Raw genomic sequence first — 16,392 nt, 5'->3', positions numbered from 1 at the left:
TAACTTCCTATCCCTCCCCTACATGCAGTAATATATCAATTACTGTTTATACCTACCCAGACCACACCCCCACTCTCTCAGCCCCCTCCCTCTCAGTATCTCCCCCACACTCACAGCATCTTAGCGTATCTCCAGCCTTTGATTCTTCCTTCCCTTAACCTACTAATGCTCCCATCTTGCTCACTCCTCTCTACCTTGTTAATTAATCTCTCCTTAATACTCCTGTATTCATTGTTTTCATCTGGTTTCTCAGCCCTCTCCTCCCTGCATATTTACCTAGCTCTCTGCCATGCTTCTACTATCTCATTTCAAACCATGCCCCCACCTCACATCAGTCCTGCTTACTTGCCTCCTATCATACACACCTTCATTTTTCATATTCATCCCCAACCTACATTTCTCCTATACTCCATAAGGAACCCTCCCTGCCCTTCCTAATTTGCTCCTCACTCTAATTCTTCTTTCACACATCCCATCAAAATAAAAATGCTCTCTCTCTCTATCACATCCTTTAAATCTAAATACAAACCCACTGGCCTTTACCTTTATGCAAATAAACCTTCTCCTTTTTCTAACAACCAGCGACATCCACCCCAACCCAGGCCCATCTTGCCCAATCACAACGAATACCTATCTCACTAAACATCTCTCTATCTTTGCTATTAACACACAAAGTTACAGAACTACACTCCTGTATCATCCACCAATCACCCCACATCCTGGCCATATCTGAAACTTGGCTAAAACACATATTTCTAACACTGAAATACTACCGCCCCACTAAAACATCTATCACCAAGACAGAACCACCAAAAAAAGTGAAGGTGTTGCAGTTATGTATTCCGAACATCGTAACCTATCCCCCTTGCCATAATATCTTTGCCTAACTTTCAATCAGCTGAACTACTACTACTAAACTGTCATCTCAACCTCCATAAGAAATTCCCCATTACCTCTATATCTCACCTGGAAACATTCTCATCCTCAAATGTATTCTAACATGGATTTCTATTAATATCCCTTATGAGACCTTACTACTAGTTGACAAATATTGACTGGCAAAAACTATTCTCTACCTTATCCTCCCTTCAAACCAATCTACACAGCTTCCATCAATTTATCACAACTCCTACCTGCTTCAACAACAATACCCAAGGTACCACCTTAGACTGGATTCATACCTCTGACCCCACCCTATATCATGACCGCAGAGCCCTCCCCAACTCCCTAAGTGACCACCTCCCTTATCCAAGTCCAACATTACTTTTCCCAAATACCTAAATTCCACCAAGGTCGAAAGCTTTGTTCTTTCAATCCTGAAACCATCAATAACAGGCTCACTTCATCAACTGGGGATCCTTAAGTACCTCCCTCTTAATGAAGCCATTCTAGACTTTAATCACATTTTTGATATACTTGACTCTTTAGCTCCTCTTAGAAATGTGAGAACCAAATCCAACTACTCCCCTTGGCTCACCAAAAACACCCCAACTCTCATGAAAGAGAAAGACAAAACTGGAAGTAATGGCTAAAAACTAAATTAGCAACATTCCTACAAAAATATAAAGGGCTAAGAAATCTTGCAAAAACAGCAATTAAAGACAAGAAAACCTACTTTTATAATCCCCAGTTCTCCCAAAAGTCTAACCCCAAAGAATTCTGGCATACCATCAAAAAAATCTTAAATCCAGGTCAACCTACCACCCCCAACCCCTACCCTAATAATTCTCCTTTAGAAACTGCCACCTTACTTGATACCCAGTTCATCGAATCTATTCAAAAACTTACCCAACCCTCCCAAAGCCATAACCACCCTCAGAGCACTCACTACACATGCAACATAAAGTACAGTTTTGTACCTACCATAAATGTAGACGTTCGAGTGTTCACCCTGCTGCAGTCATCACACTTGGGTTATCCTGTCGTCAGGTGGTCCCGCAGTTGGCCAGAATTCCAAAGTCTTGGTCTGGCGTCGGTTGCTGTCGCCTCTTCCCTGACGTTAGTGTGTCAGGGGTATATATAATGCAACCAACGCCATTTTCTTCAGTTTTTCTTGCCCCAGATGTCAGGTGCCCCCCAAAAAAGGTGGTCAGAATTTAGAACCAAATGGAGTAACCTCTGTACAAACACAAAATCCCTTCAGCTATAAGCAAATACATCAATAAGGTATAGAAGAGATTTAGCCAGTAGATCAGTGGGGATGGAGGGAGGGTAACCTGGACTGCAGCAGGGTGAACATTCGAACATCTACATTTATGGTAGGTACAAAACTGTACTATGTTCATCGTGTTACCCTGCTGCAGTCATCACACTTGGGTTGAATTCCAAAGCTAAGGAAGAGGGGAGGTATCATAGAGGGTTAGTGGAGGCTATAAGGCCCTGCAGAACTGCAGTGGCGAAGCCCGCCCTGGTCTTAGAGTAAAGAGGCAAGTGATAGTGTTTGGTAAAGGTGTGTACTGAACTCCAAGTTGCAGCTTCTAAAATCTCCTCGGTTGTAACCCCCCTGAGAAATGCTGTAGAGGTAGCTGTTGCTCTGGTAGAGTGGGACCTAATGTTAGCAGGGACTGGTTTCCCATGATGGGTATAGCAGAAACGTATGCAATGACCTATCCATTTAGAAATGGTTTGCTTTGATATAGCCTTCCCTTGAGAAGCTGTAGCTAGGATACAAAGAGTTGGTCAGATTTTCTGAAAGCCTTAGTTTTGTCCAAGTAGTAACAAAGTTGCCTGTGAATGTCCATGGCATGCAGGAGTCTCTCACCTTTGTTCTGTGGATTTGGGAAGAAGGTGGGTAAGTGGATAGTCTGATTTAAAGCCACACTGGAAACCACCTTAGGCATAAAGGAAGGATTAGCTCGTAGAGAAACTCTTGTCTTGATGAAAAATGAGGAAAGGTTCCACTGCCATTAGTGCCTGTAGCTCTGAGACTCTTCTAGCTGAAGTTATTGCTAGGAGCAGGGCAGTCTTCCATGATAGGAACTGAAGATCTGCAGAGAAAGCTGGTTCAAAGGGAGGTAGCGTTAGTTTTTCCAGAACAAAATTGAGGTCCCATGTTGGTGTAGGAGCTCTCCTGGGTGGTCTAATGTTTTTTGCCCCTCTGAGGAACTGCCTTAGAAGAGGATGTGAAAATAAAGGTGGATCCATGTTGTAGTGAGCTGAAATAGCTGAACCATGGATTTTAATGGAGGAAAAAGAAAGTCCTTTGTACAACATCTCAGCTAAATACTGTAGAATGTGAGGCATGTGAGGCTGAATTGTGTCTTGGCCTTTAGCTTGGTTCCAGGCACAAAACCTTTTCCATTTGTCTGAATAAGCCTTCCTGGTGCTTGGCCTTCTGGCTTCCAAAATAACATCCAGAACTGCTTGGGAAAGAGGATCTGGTTGGATGTTTAGTTGATTTGCCATGCAGCCAGATTTAAAAGTTTTGAGCTGGCTGTGAAGAATCTGATTGTTTAGTTGTGTGAGTAAATGGGGGATTTGAGGCAATATCCATGGTGGGCTGTGGGCCATATTTCTCAATAGCGGGTACCAGTGCTGGCGTGGCCAGTCAGGGGCTATGAAAATCATTCGTGGTCTCTCCTTTTTGACTTTCAGAAGAACCTTTGTGAGGAGAGGCAATGGAGGGAAGGCATATATGTCAGGTTTTTCCAACTGAAAGAGTGCGTCCACTTTCCAAGCTTGATGGTGAAATGTCCTTGTACAAAATTTTGTTAGTTGATAGTTTTGAGGACTGGCAAACAGGCCTATGTCTGGAAGGCCCCATTTTTGAGTTATCATTGCAAATATGTGTGGATCTAGTTTCCACTCGTGAGGATCCTTGATGTTTCTGCTGAGGTCGTCTGCCAATGTGTTTTTCTGTCCTGGCAGGAATTGAGCTTGTAACTGAACTTGGTAAGCCAGAGCTGTGTTCCATAACATCATTGCTTGCCTGCATAGAGGGTAGGAATGTGTACTCCCTTGTTTGTTTATGTACCACATTACTGTGGTGTTGTCCGTCTTTATTGCACGTTGTGCTGGATGTAATAGATCCTTGAAGGCTGTCAGAGCTTTCTGTACAGCTAGCATCTCTTTTTGATTTATGTGCAGATTTCTTTGATCTGCAGTCCATAGGCCTTGAATGCATTGCCCTGCCATGTGTGCCCCCCAGGCATAGTCTGAAGCATCTGTTGTGATAGTTTGCCTGGGTGGGGGCAAGGTGAAAGGCTGACCCTTGTTGAGGTGACATGCCTGTGACCACCATAGAAATTCCTGTTGTAGGCAGGGAATGACAGATATCAGTGTGTCCAAGCTGTGGCTGTGTTGAGACCATACGCTTTTTAGGCACCGCTGTAATTTCCTCATATGCAGCTTTGCAAATGGTATTATTAGTATGCAAGATGCCATGAAGCCCAAGGCCTGCAGAATTTTTCTTGCAGTTAATTGGGTCTTTGTTACCATTGTCTTGAAATATTGAGTCAGTTGTAGTGGTTTGTCTGGCGTAAGATAAGTCTTCTGGGCCGTTGTATTCAAGCTGGCACCCAGGAATGTCATTATTTGTGAGGGTACTAATTTTGACTTCTTTTCGTTTACTGTGTACCCCAGGCAGTTTAGTAGATGTTTTACAAAGGCCAGATGATGTAAGAGAATGTCTTTGCTTTCTGCTTGGATGAGGCAGTCGTCCAGGTATGGATATATTTGAATTCCTCTGTCTGCAGTATGCAATTACTGGTGCCAGGCATTTTGTAAAGACTCTGGGTGCAGTAGATAAGCCAAAGGGCAGTGCAGACAATTGGTAATGGGTTGAACCTGCAATGAAATGGAGGTATCTTCTGCAACTTTGTCTGATAGGGACATGCAGGTATGCCTTGTGATCCAACGTTACTAGCCATGCTTCCTTGCCCAACATGGGAAGAAGCTGCTGTAGTGTTAGCATCTTGAATTTGGGTACTTGTAAGAAGGTGTTTAGAATTGAAAGGTCCAGAATTGGTCTCCAGGCATTGTCCTTTCTGGGAACTAGAAAGAGTCTTGAGTAAAATCCTTGGCCTTGCTCTCGAGTAGGTACCAGTTGAATGGCTCTCATGTCCATGAGAGCTGTTATTTGTTTTTGTGCCTCTGCCCATTGATTTTGTGGCAGGTTTGACATTCCTCTTTTCATTGGCAAGGTGTGAAAATGGAATTTGTATCCTCATAAAATTATGTCTAGGACCCATTTGTCCTTTGTGACAATGTGCCAGTTGTCTGAAAAAAGTGCGAGTTTTCCCCCCCAAGGGGGCTGTCAAGAGAGTATTGCTTGGCCAGATGAGGTGCAAGTCATTGAGTTTGCCTTCTGGTGGATTGAGACTTGTCTTCTCCTCCCTTCTGTGTTGTAGTGCCCCATTGGCAAGGTTTATACTGGGCTTGTGGTTGTCCTCTGCCCCTTGGGTGTCTGTATTTACCCCTCCGTGGTCTGTCAGTAGCTGGAAAGGACCAATTTTTTGTTGGCCAGTTTCTGCTGAAGCGAGGGGGTTGTACCTGTAGGAAATCTTTGACTGTCTGCATAGATTTTGCCTTATCCTCCATTTTCTTTAAAACTTCTTCTGCTTTAACTCCAAAAAGAACATCCTGCTGTAAGGGAGCATCCAGAAGTTTTGCTTTAACATGATCAAGCAGAGTTTGTTCCTTTAACCAAGCATGCCTGCGTATAACAGACTCAGTGACAGCTGCTCTGTAGGAGGCCTCCAAAGAATCAAACTCACATTGTAAGGTATGTTTGCCCACCTGCTCATTGGCGTGCAACAGATCCTGTACTTCTTTAGATCCTGTACTTCTTTCAATTCAGATTGTTGAGGGAGAGTGGTTATTCTTTGCTTTAATTGACAGATTAGGAATTGCTGATACTTAAGCATGTGAAATTGGCAATTCAGCGCCCTTATAGCTAGTGTGGCTGAGGTGTAAACCTTTTTCCCCCACCAGTCTAGTGCTCTGGAATCCCTCTCAGAAGGTACTGGGTTTTTAGTCATAGAAGCCTTAGCCCCCTTGGGACCCTGGGAGATAGTCGAGATAGTCTCTGGGTCAGCTACAGGGCTTTTGTAAAGAAATTTGTGGGAATCAGGCACTCTATAGTATCTGTCAGGCTTAGCAGGAGGTAGAGAGTCTGGGTTGAAACTAGATTCTAAATAAACATCATCCACAATGTCCAAAACTGGTGGGATGGCTAGTGGTCTATGTTGGGGGAGTAAAAGAAACTCTCTGAGCCTTTTCTTTGAGTCAGAGTAATCCTGACCTTCCCAGTGAAAATGTTCCCTCATAGTGTGTAAAGTTTCCCCAAAGGAGTAGTCTTCAGGAGGAGAAGCTGAGGGAATAGAGTCCTCAGCATCAGAATCTTCATAAGGAGAAAAGGAGTAATCTTGGTCCTCAGAGGAGTCTGAAGAAATGGACACTTGTTCAGAGGATGCATAATCTTCCTCTTGTCTAGGCCTTTTGTCAGGAGGGGGCTGGGAACCCCTGATTAGAGAAATCAAATTTTCAGCCATTTTGAGCATCTGTTTCTTAGGCATAGGGCCTTGAACAGGAGACTGAAGTGCAGTCCTTTTAGATTTAGTAGGAGTCTTCGACTTAGAAAACGTTTTAATGGTGAGAGTCGTCGGTCTGAAAACGCCTTCAGAAACAGATGGCGTTTCTGCAGTACTGACGTCTTTTGTAGCAATGTCATCGGATGGGCCTGAACTAAATGGCTGCGTCGGCCTGGTGCTTTCCGCCAAAAGTTCCGTAGCGGTCTCGGGTTCCAGGTCTGCTGTAGTCAGGGGCTGCGTCGGAGCCTCACTGAGGACCAGAGAACCGGAGTCCGGATCAGCCGAGGCCTCGGAATCTGGCTTCGGCCTGGACTGTCTGTCCTTATCCTTGCGTTTTTTGTGCACGCCGGTAGTCAGTTGCTCCGACGGCATGGAGTAGTTAAATTTCCTACCGAAGTAGTGTCGTGCGAAATCAAAGCGTCTTAATAGTACGCTTATTAAACCTAGCACAAAAATGACAAGAAGTGACATCGTGGTCTGGGCCTAGGCAAGGTATGCAATAAGAATGAAAATCCTTATGAGGTATTTGCTTCCCACAAGAAATGCAATTGTTAACTTTTTCTGACATCGGTCTGAGGCAAGAAAAGTTTCCCTAATGGGGTACTTGGCTTTATAGAAGACTTCAGTCTGAAATTCGAATTCGAAAATCTCAGGAGTTGGCCGACCGACACTTGCGAACTGCTTCTGCTTCGGGCACCGAGCGGCAAGAAAGACTGAAGAAAATGGCGTTGGTTGCATTATATATACCCCTGACGCACTGACGTCAGGGAAGAGGCGACAGCAACCAACGCCGGACCAATACTTTGGAATTCTGGCCGACTGCGGGACCGCCTGATGACAGGATAACCCAAGTGTGATGACTGCAGCAGGGTAACACGATAAACATCCCCTTTCTATTAACCCTGATTCTCACAGCCTACACCAAGCCACTTCTATTAAAACTGAAACCTTGTTCTCCTTCTACCGATAAACTCCCTCCCCTCTTTCTTAAACTCTGTTCATTCCACAGCCTATTCTGTCTCAAGTCTAATAACTAGATCTATCTAAGAAGCTATCAAATAGGCTCCCCTTTTTCTTAAAACTCTGCTCATTCCATAGTCTATTATGTCTCTATCCTAATAAATAGATCTATCCAAGAACCTATCAAATAGTTTCTAATCTGACAGATGGCTCCCCTTTCCTACCTATCCAAACTGGTGTCCCTCAAGGCTCAATCCTTGGTCCTCTCCTATTCAACATCTTCACCAATCATCTTTACTTATCCTGCAGCACCTCCTCCCTCATACAGTACATGGATGACTCTACTCTTATTTCTTGTGCTGACAACTTCTATCACCAAAACCTCCTTCTCATCTGTCGAAAAATGGCTCACAAAGCATCAATTTATACTCAAATCCCCCAAAAAACTAAGCTCTTACTATTTTTCCCCAAAACTCTCCACCACCTTAAATCCACCTTTACTATTTCTTCAATAGATAACACTCTCATCAAAGCTGAGTCTCACACTAAGTTACTGGGTGCAATAATCGATGACCACCTCAAATTCGACATCCATATCCAACACTGTATCAAAAAAACTAACATGAAACTGGGTCTTCTCTACAGGAATAAGACATTTCTTGCTCCCAACTCCAAACCCACCCTTGCCCAAGCCCATCTCCTTCCATGTGTCCTCTATGCCTCCCCTATCCTAACTTGCCTCCAGTCAAACCTTCTCTCTAAAGTAGAACAAGCTCACAATAACATAGCCAGATTCACCAGTAACCAACCTTATAAACCCCATCATTGCCTCGCCCTAATGGCTTCAATGGCTAGAATTCCCCCACCTCTTACTACTTGCCCAGCTGCAGCTGACACTCCCTACTCAACAAACCACTAGCAAACCCATCACTCTCTACCTTAGTATCTCCTTATACCCCAACCCGGTCTCTTCATAGTTCTGACCAGCACCCTTGAAGACATCTATAAACCCAACAAAACTTATGGTAAAGTCCTCTATAAACACTCTGTGTTCCTTGTGTGGAATAGGCTACCACCTCACATTCGTAGCATCACTAGTTCCAGCTGTTTTAAAACCAAAGTCAAGCACTACTTTCTGAACTCAAAAGCCTGTCCTTGCCTAAATCCTCCATAATCTGCATTTTCCTTTCTTTTTCTTTTCACTTCCTGCCTACATCTAATAATTCAATGACTAATCTGCTCACTAGACAATACAACATTATCCAACTTAAGATATATCATTATTGTAAATACTTAAATGTACAAGTTGTATTTTACTTCATTTTGTTTTACTTTTGTTACAGTTATTCATACGACCTGATTACTGCATATGTAATTTCTGCTTATGTTATATTGCTGCACTTTTTCTTGGGTTTTGTATATTGCCTGCTATGTTATCTTATGTTTGCATTGCTGGAGCTTTTCTCCTTAGGTCAAAAACTGAAAACCAGTCATTGGCTCAGATGAATTAACTTGGTTAAATGTCAAATAAATAAAATAAATGAATACATAAAAGCACTGTTCACACCCTAGTCAGGCTCTATATGACAAGATAGGCACTGCTCACGCCCTAGACAGGTTCTATATGACAGGATAGGCACTGCTCACACCCCAGTCAGGTTTTATATGACAGGATACGCACTGCTCACGCCCCAGTCAGGTTCTATATGACAGGATAGGCACTGCTCACACCCCAGTCAGGTACTATATGACAGGATAGGCACTGCTCACGCCCCAGTCAGGTTCTATATGACAGGATAGGCACTGCTCACGCCCCAGTCAGGTTCTGTATGACAGGATAGGCACTGCTCATGCTCTAGTCAAGTTCTATACGACAGGATATGCACTGCCCATGCCCTAGTCAGATTCTGACAAGATAGGCACTGCTCACGCCCTAGTCAGGTTCTATATGACAGGACAGGCACTGCTCACGCCCTAGTCAGGTTCTATATGACAGGACAGGCACTGCTCATGCCCTAGTCAGGTTTTATAAGACAGGCTAGGCACTGTTCATGCCCTGGTCAAGTTCTATATGACAGGATAGGCACTGTTCACGCCCTAGTCAGGTTCTAAAGGACAGGATAGGCACTGCTCATGCCCTAGTCAGGTTCTACATAACAGGATAGGCACTGCTCATGCCCTAGTCAGGTTCTATACAACAGGATAGGCACTACTCATGCCCTAGTCAGGTTCTATATGACAGGATAGGCACTGCTCATGCCCCAGTCAGGTTCTGTATGACAGGATAGGCACTGCTCATGCCCCAGTCAGGTTCTATATAACAGGATAGGCACTGCTCACTCCCTAGTCAGGTTCTATATGACAGGATAGGCACTGCTCATGCCCCAGTCAGGTTCTGTATGACAGGATAGGCACTGCTCACTCCCTAGTCAGGTTCTATATAACAGGATAGGCACTGCTCATGCCCCAGTCAGGTTCTGTATGACAGGATAGGCACTGCTCATGCCCCAGTCAGATTCTATACAACGAGGACAGGCACTGCTCACGCCATAATCAACCACATAAGTGTGTGTTCTATTTACGTCTTCCTTGAGTCACAAAATTCAACCAGATGGGAAGTCAACATATCTCACCTTGAGGAGGACACCTCAGGACTGCAGCATCCCCTTCATAGTAATATCAGTACTGATACAGGAATCCAAGCACCCCATATGGGCTTAGCACTCACAGCCTTGTAAACCTCTAACACCAAAGGCAAGTTATGACATGCTAATAACAGTGACTAAAAACAGAAAAAAGCCCAGTGCCACCAAGGCACAGAGATGAAATACACATTTTACTCATTTAAACAAACCTCTTTTTATAGTTAAAGGTTATGAAAAGACAGCACACTACTCTGATGCCAGAGATGTGAAGAAATGCAAGGAATGTTCAGTCCCTGAAATGGTAACCGGCAAAATTTAAGGTACATTGTAATGTAAACTAATTCACATGTGGTGGTGTAACTAGCCGGGGGTTACGACTTGATCGGTTTAACGACAACATAAATGATGCACACAACAGGGAAATCCAAGAAAATACCCCATCTGTTGAAGATGGGCTTAGAAACTGAACCCCCAGAATTTGATTTCCTTTGACATTTTTTGTTGAAAAATTATTTTACTTTCAGCGATTTCAGACAACTCTAACAGGAATAATTAGCAAGTTGGGGTGAGCACCCCAAAATGAGACTAGACATGCAGAGATGCTTTTACCCAGAAAAATACAAAACTGATTGTTGCAACACTCCATAACAGCATATTAAATGTTTATGCTTTCAATATTTCTCTTTTTTTTTTGTGTTAGCGGATTTCAAATTTATCTTTTAACCACTTAGCAGTACTGAAAAGTGAAGGAATTACAACAGTGATGAGGGAGGCTCTCACAAAGGATGACATGCAGCCATCCACATACCATGTTGTGGACTTGGTGCTGATTAATGTGCAACCAAGATTAACAGCAAGGGAGGACACATTGCATGAACAACATCAAGGAATGTTGAAAGACTAGGACCACAGAATGTCTTATTATTCAACATTAGACTAAGAACGAAAAACATGAGAGATGAACAAAAGCCCCTCACTTTCAGTAAGCACTCACACGACTTGTTGCTTGGGGACTTACCCTTGTATTTCTTGGCACTAGGGATTCGAGTGAGTTTGGTGTCTATCTCATCATCTTCTGAAATTTTCAGCACTTTTGTTCGGTAGTCTATCACCATGGTCAACAGATCTGGGCGCCGAGAGATCTCGAAGATGTGTTCAAGATATGCAAGGTTGTCTTTAAAAGAGAAGAGAGGAAAGAAAACCATTATTTGGAAGGCAAACCACTGTTTATCAGCTGAAACATCTATTCTCTTCCCTTCAGAACACAGATGTTAAAAAAACAGCAGCTACAATGAAAAATATTTCTCCATTTCTAACTTTCAAAACAATCACAAAACAGGTGGCTTGTTGACAGTACTCAACCATAATATCTGTTTAAAGGAGAAATACCCTCTTTAGTGGGGCAATAAACAGTTACTGAAAAGCAATAGTGGAGAAAATTACCACGGTTCTTGGTGCAAAGGCACATGCAAAGAATTCATTGACATCAATTTCTTATCCAAAGAAATTCAGTTAAAATGGACTGTGGAAAACACAGCTGAAGAACATCTTAAGGATGTGCACATACTAGACACTTCGGTTTTATTGGTATATAATAAACTTGCTTTGCTGTATTTCCCAAATTCACACCCACAGCTATCAATGTAATTATATATGTACATAACTGTAGCTACACATCTGTATGCACATGCGTTTTAGTCACACACACACACACACACATATATATATATATATATATATATATATATATTACACAAATACACATATATATATATATACACACAGTCACGTGACTATATTTCATCCATGTAAAAGTTATGATACGTTTATCATTTTTTTAAGACTGTGTTGATATTTGTATTGCAAATTAACATTTATCAGTATTTGTACCTTGTTAATGCCCCCTCTAATGTTGTGTTCTGTCTCTGGAGATCTCTGTTTACACACAAGCAGTGATTTGCTGTGTGAGGTGCCCCCCCCACCTCTCTCTTCTCAGTGGCTATGAGACTATGGAGTTAGTATATTTAAGTAAGGGGGGGTGGAGTGAGCAGAGGGGCTTGCCCCTTGCAAAAAAAGTTTTTGGTCAAGTATTTGCTGCATATATTTTAGATGCAATGTGATTTGACCAAGTCTGCTTTGGATTAAATGTGTATTAGACATTTTTTGTATTTTGTGATGAAATGAAAAGTGTCTTAAATAAAAAGTAATGCACTCGTCTATAATGTAACATACTTTAGTTCTTTATTGTGACAACTATTTTCCATCTACTATAGAGTATAACTTCTCCATCCCACACGTGCTTTAAATACAGAAACATACCTACCAATTATTCAAACAAGTAAACTACAAAATAGAACAGAATTATATTACAATTAAGTTATCTCCAGTTGCATTCCATGTTAAGTAAAAAGGAAAGTTTTGAAGAAAGAGTCCATTTTTATTTTAAAATTTGATACTTTATCCCCTAGGGGACTTAATATGTAATGCAATTGGAGATATCTTATTTTATTGTATTATAATTCTATTTTATTTTGGGGCCTATATCACATAGTCGAAGTGTTAAAACTGACTATGAAAATATCGAACCCAAAACTTCAAAAACGGAAAAGTCTGAAGTCTGAGAACAGCGATTTTTTTCCAAGGGAAAAAAAAAAATAGCTGTTCCAGTACAAAACGCGAAACACACGAGCACTACAAACTATTTCTAACGTGGGGGGCTTCGTCCCCCACCCCCCAACATGGGGGACTGTGCTCACCCCCTCCTTAAATATACCAACTCAGAGATCACACCACAGTGGAGGAAATAGCAAAGCTGTGGAAACTGCTCATCAAATTCTTTCCCTGGGAAAGAATTTGATGTTCCGCGGGTTCATTATTTTCAGACTTCCCAGTTCGAGGTTTCGGCGTTTGGACTTATAAGCGTTCGAACTTCTGATATACACCCTTATTTTGTAATTGTTCGATTGAATAATTGGTGGTTATGTTTCTGTATATAAAGCACTTGTGGGGTGGAGAAGTTGGACAAAGGGCCGAGGTGCTAGAAGAATTTTACATTATTGTTTTTTTTTTTAATAAAATATTTTGAGAAAACTGGTTCATCTTTTTTGTGGTTCCTCCTGTTGGACAATAGTTCATTGGTGGTTAACTATTTCCCATCTACGGATTTAAACTACTGCCCAGGAAAACCCTTCTTTATGTTTTTAATCCAGTGGTGGGCACATGCCATGACAAATGGACATACAAAGTACAAATTTGAAATTATTTAATTTATTTTAACGTTGCTCCCTTCCTACCCAAGACTGGCTTCCACCAGTGTTTCCATGTGCCTCGTCCACTCTCCCTGGGTACCTCCAAAACTTCTACCAGACAATCCTGCAGGAGAGCCGTGCAACACCTGTAAATGTGTCAATCCCTCCTTATAGAACTGCTGAGCCGCATGCCGCCTGGCTTCCACTAGAATCAGTCAACAATTCTCTCAATCCTCTCCAGAATAGGCTGCTGACCATCATCCACTGCATCCTATCCAGAAAACAGACACTGGACATAGTTATCCTGTGTACAAGTCCCACTTTAAGACCATGAAATGACTGGTCTACTTAAAGTTTTTCAAGAGAAAAAAAAGAGAAGGCAGTTGCCTGCTGTGTTATGTGGAAAAGAGAAAAAGTCTTCACATTACTGGAAGTGAGGAAAAGACCAAGGACAGGGCAGGAGGAGAGAGATCTGGCAAGTTCCAAATGTGAGCTGTAATATTATAATAAGTGAATAATGCAGTAAAGGCTCAATCACGCTTTGCCAGCATCCAGCTATCGATGCTAGGAAAGGTTACTTCTGCTACAAAGCAAGGACATGCTTCCAACAAAGAGACAGGCTTTTCAGCATACCTCTCAAATGTTGCTGATTTACCTAATTTTTGCCCAGCTCCTTGAAAAAATGTTTGATTTCCTGGAAAATAACTGAGGGTCATAGCTAAACCCACGATGTCAGACACACGAGTTTCATAATTTTTGTTTATAAAATGCATATTGATGCAAAATCTGTTGTTCACTTAACCTTTTAATCAATTAAGAGTAATATTTAAAAACTGTTCCCGATTTTGGGCCTTTGTCCCAGATCAATTAAGAGTAATATTTAAAAACTGTTCCCGATTTTGGGCCTTTGTCCCAGATTCTTCTGAGAGAACTATGCTGCTAAGAAACGTTATAAAGTGTGTCTGAGTGAGTGAGTGTGCATGCATGAATGAGAGAGTAAGTGAGTGCATGTGTGTGCGTATGCATCTGGGTTGGTGGGGGATGTGGACTATACAGTGAAGTGTGAAGTTTTAAAGGCAACCAAGAAAAAAATACTTCAGTCTCCATAGGTCTGCCAAATTTGACAGTCTTGCTGTGAAACGATCTAGATGTTAATAAAGTTGTGTTGAGTGTAGCTATACTATTTAAAATCCACTGAAAGCTTGCTCGACACATGCACAGCAAGCGTGTTCAGATGCAACATTTGCTATGCATCATGAACCTGACACCTAGTTGAGGATGTTAATAGCATTAAAATAATGCAGCAACAAGTCAAACAATGTTACTTTTAATTATGTAAGGAAGAAGCACTGTTCTCGACTTATAATATGACCTATTTTTTTCTAATACAATTTCAGACACCATTACTTCCTTGTACACAGATGAAATAAGCAACATCAATGGCTACACTTGACTGCGTCTTTCTTTTACCGGTGTAATAAATGTAAACAATTGCCATAAAACACACAGTAGCTGCCATAAAACACACAGTAGCTGCATTCATTGAAGACTCGGTTTATTTTTAGACTTCAGGAAAACCTTTTACGCACAGCTATATTAACATTTGTTGACCAGAAGGTCTGACTGGGACAGAGCCTATTTTAGTGGAGGCCCAGGAAGAAATGCTCCAGACCCATGTATTTGGATTTTTCTGAATAATTTAGTAATCTGCTGACGAGTTAAATGAACTGGCCCAATGCCCTTCTGCAATCATGATTAAGTTAACTTAGTGTACAAACACACACACACAGGAGTACTAAAAACAATTTGGCATTGTATTAGAGAAGTACCTCACAGGCCAGTCTGCACAGAAAGCTAGCTATGAAAACAGAATTGCAGCAGATAGTAAAGACAACCACAAGGCCTTCTATAGTTATGTAAAGAATCTCCATGACAATACCCAGATTTGCTCTGAGCTACTGCACAATGGTAACTCCTATACCGAGCCAACAGATATTGCCAATATACTGGCCAACAGATTCAGTGCCAACTTTACCCCCCCCCCCCAAAGGACCAATCACAATACCACTAGATTGACAGGCACCCACTATTACTGCTGCACAGTTTAAAACAGCACTGTCCAAAGTCAAGAAAACAGCTTCTATTGGACCTGACAATATCCCTGGCTGTGTTCTACATGAACTACAAAGTGAACTGGCACTTCACCTGTGTGGCCTGTTCAATCACAGCCTCACCTCAGGCTTTGTCCCTACTGAATGGCGCACTGCCACAGTCATATCTCTCCACAAAGGAGGAGCGACTACAGACCCTGGGAACTATCGCCCCATTAGCCTGACGCGTCTGATATGCATAAACGAAGATATAGGGAATCTCCAAACTCTGGATCCCAGATAGTTTGGTTTTGTGAAGGGTGGATCATGCTTGCGCAACCCGGTTGACTTTTTTGAGTCATTCACCAGAGCTGTGGATGAAGGCAAGGTGGTTCATACAGCCTCCACTCAGGAATCATAGAAAAACTCACTAAGCTAGGCATCAACCCCTATATCAGTAGGTGGGCTGCAGACTGTCTCACAGGTAGAACCCACAGTGTGAAAGTAACTGACTCCAAGTCAGACTGCCAACCAGTCATGAGTGCAGTCCCACAGGGTTCGGTCCTGGGTCCTCTCCTGTTTGGTATCTACTTCTCTGAAGTCCAGGTCAACACAAAGGGACTCTGGTTGACAAAGTTCGCAGATGATTGTAAGTTGGGAGCTATTATTAACTCCCCAAGTGATGTTGACATCCTACAGAAAGGCCTTGCTAAGACCAACGACTGGTGTCAGCACCATGGCCTTAAGCTCAATGTCAAAAAATGTGTTGTCATCCCCTTTGGGAAAAACTCCGTTCCCATGAATTACCACATCGATGGTAGTCCACTGAACACAGGAGACATTATAAGATATCTGGGAACACAGGTTGACATCAACCTCTCTTTTGACCACCACATTGCCCTTGTGGTCAGAAAGTCCT

At 42.3% G+C, this 16,392-nt stretch overlaps 1 protein-coding gene across 2 annotated transcripts in view; it reads right to left on the bottom strand.

Moving 5' to 3' along the window:
• Positions 1–16,392, bottom strand: part of PEA15 (proliferation and apoptosis adaptor protein 15) — a 495,478-nt gene that overhangs the window by 52,275 nt on the left and 426,811 nt on the right. For both annotated transcript variants that reach the window (XM_044059455.1, XM_044059456.1), the window contains exon 4: positions 11,154–11,309. In XM_044059455.1, the coding sequence (XP_043915390.1) occupies positions 11,154–11,309 (156 nt within the window). The remainder of the gene's footprint in view (positions 1–11,153; positions 11,310–16,392) is intronic.

The sequence above is a fragment of the Protopterus annectens genome, chromosome 17.part0, assembly GCF_019279795.1.
Source record: "Protopterus annectens isolate FY-2018-M chromosome 17.part0, PAN1.0, whole genome shotgun sequence".
Classification (NCBI taxonomy): Eukaryota; Metazoa; Chordata; order Ceratodontiformes; family Protopteridae; genus Protopterus; species Protopterus annectens.
The sequence above is the reverse complement of the archived record's forward strand: the minus strand, read 5'-3'. Positions and strand labels throughout refer to the sequence as shown.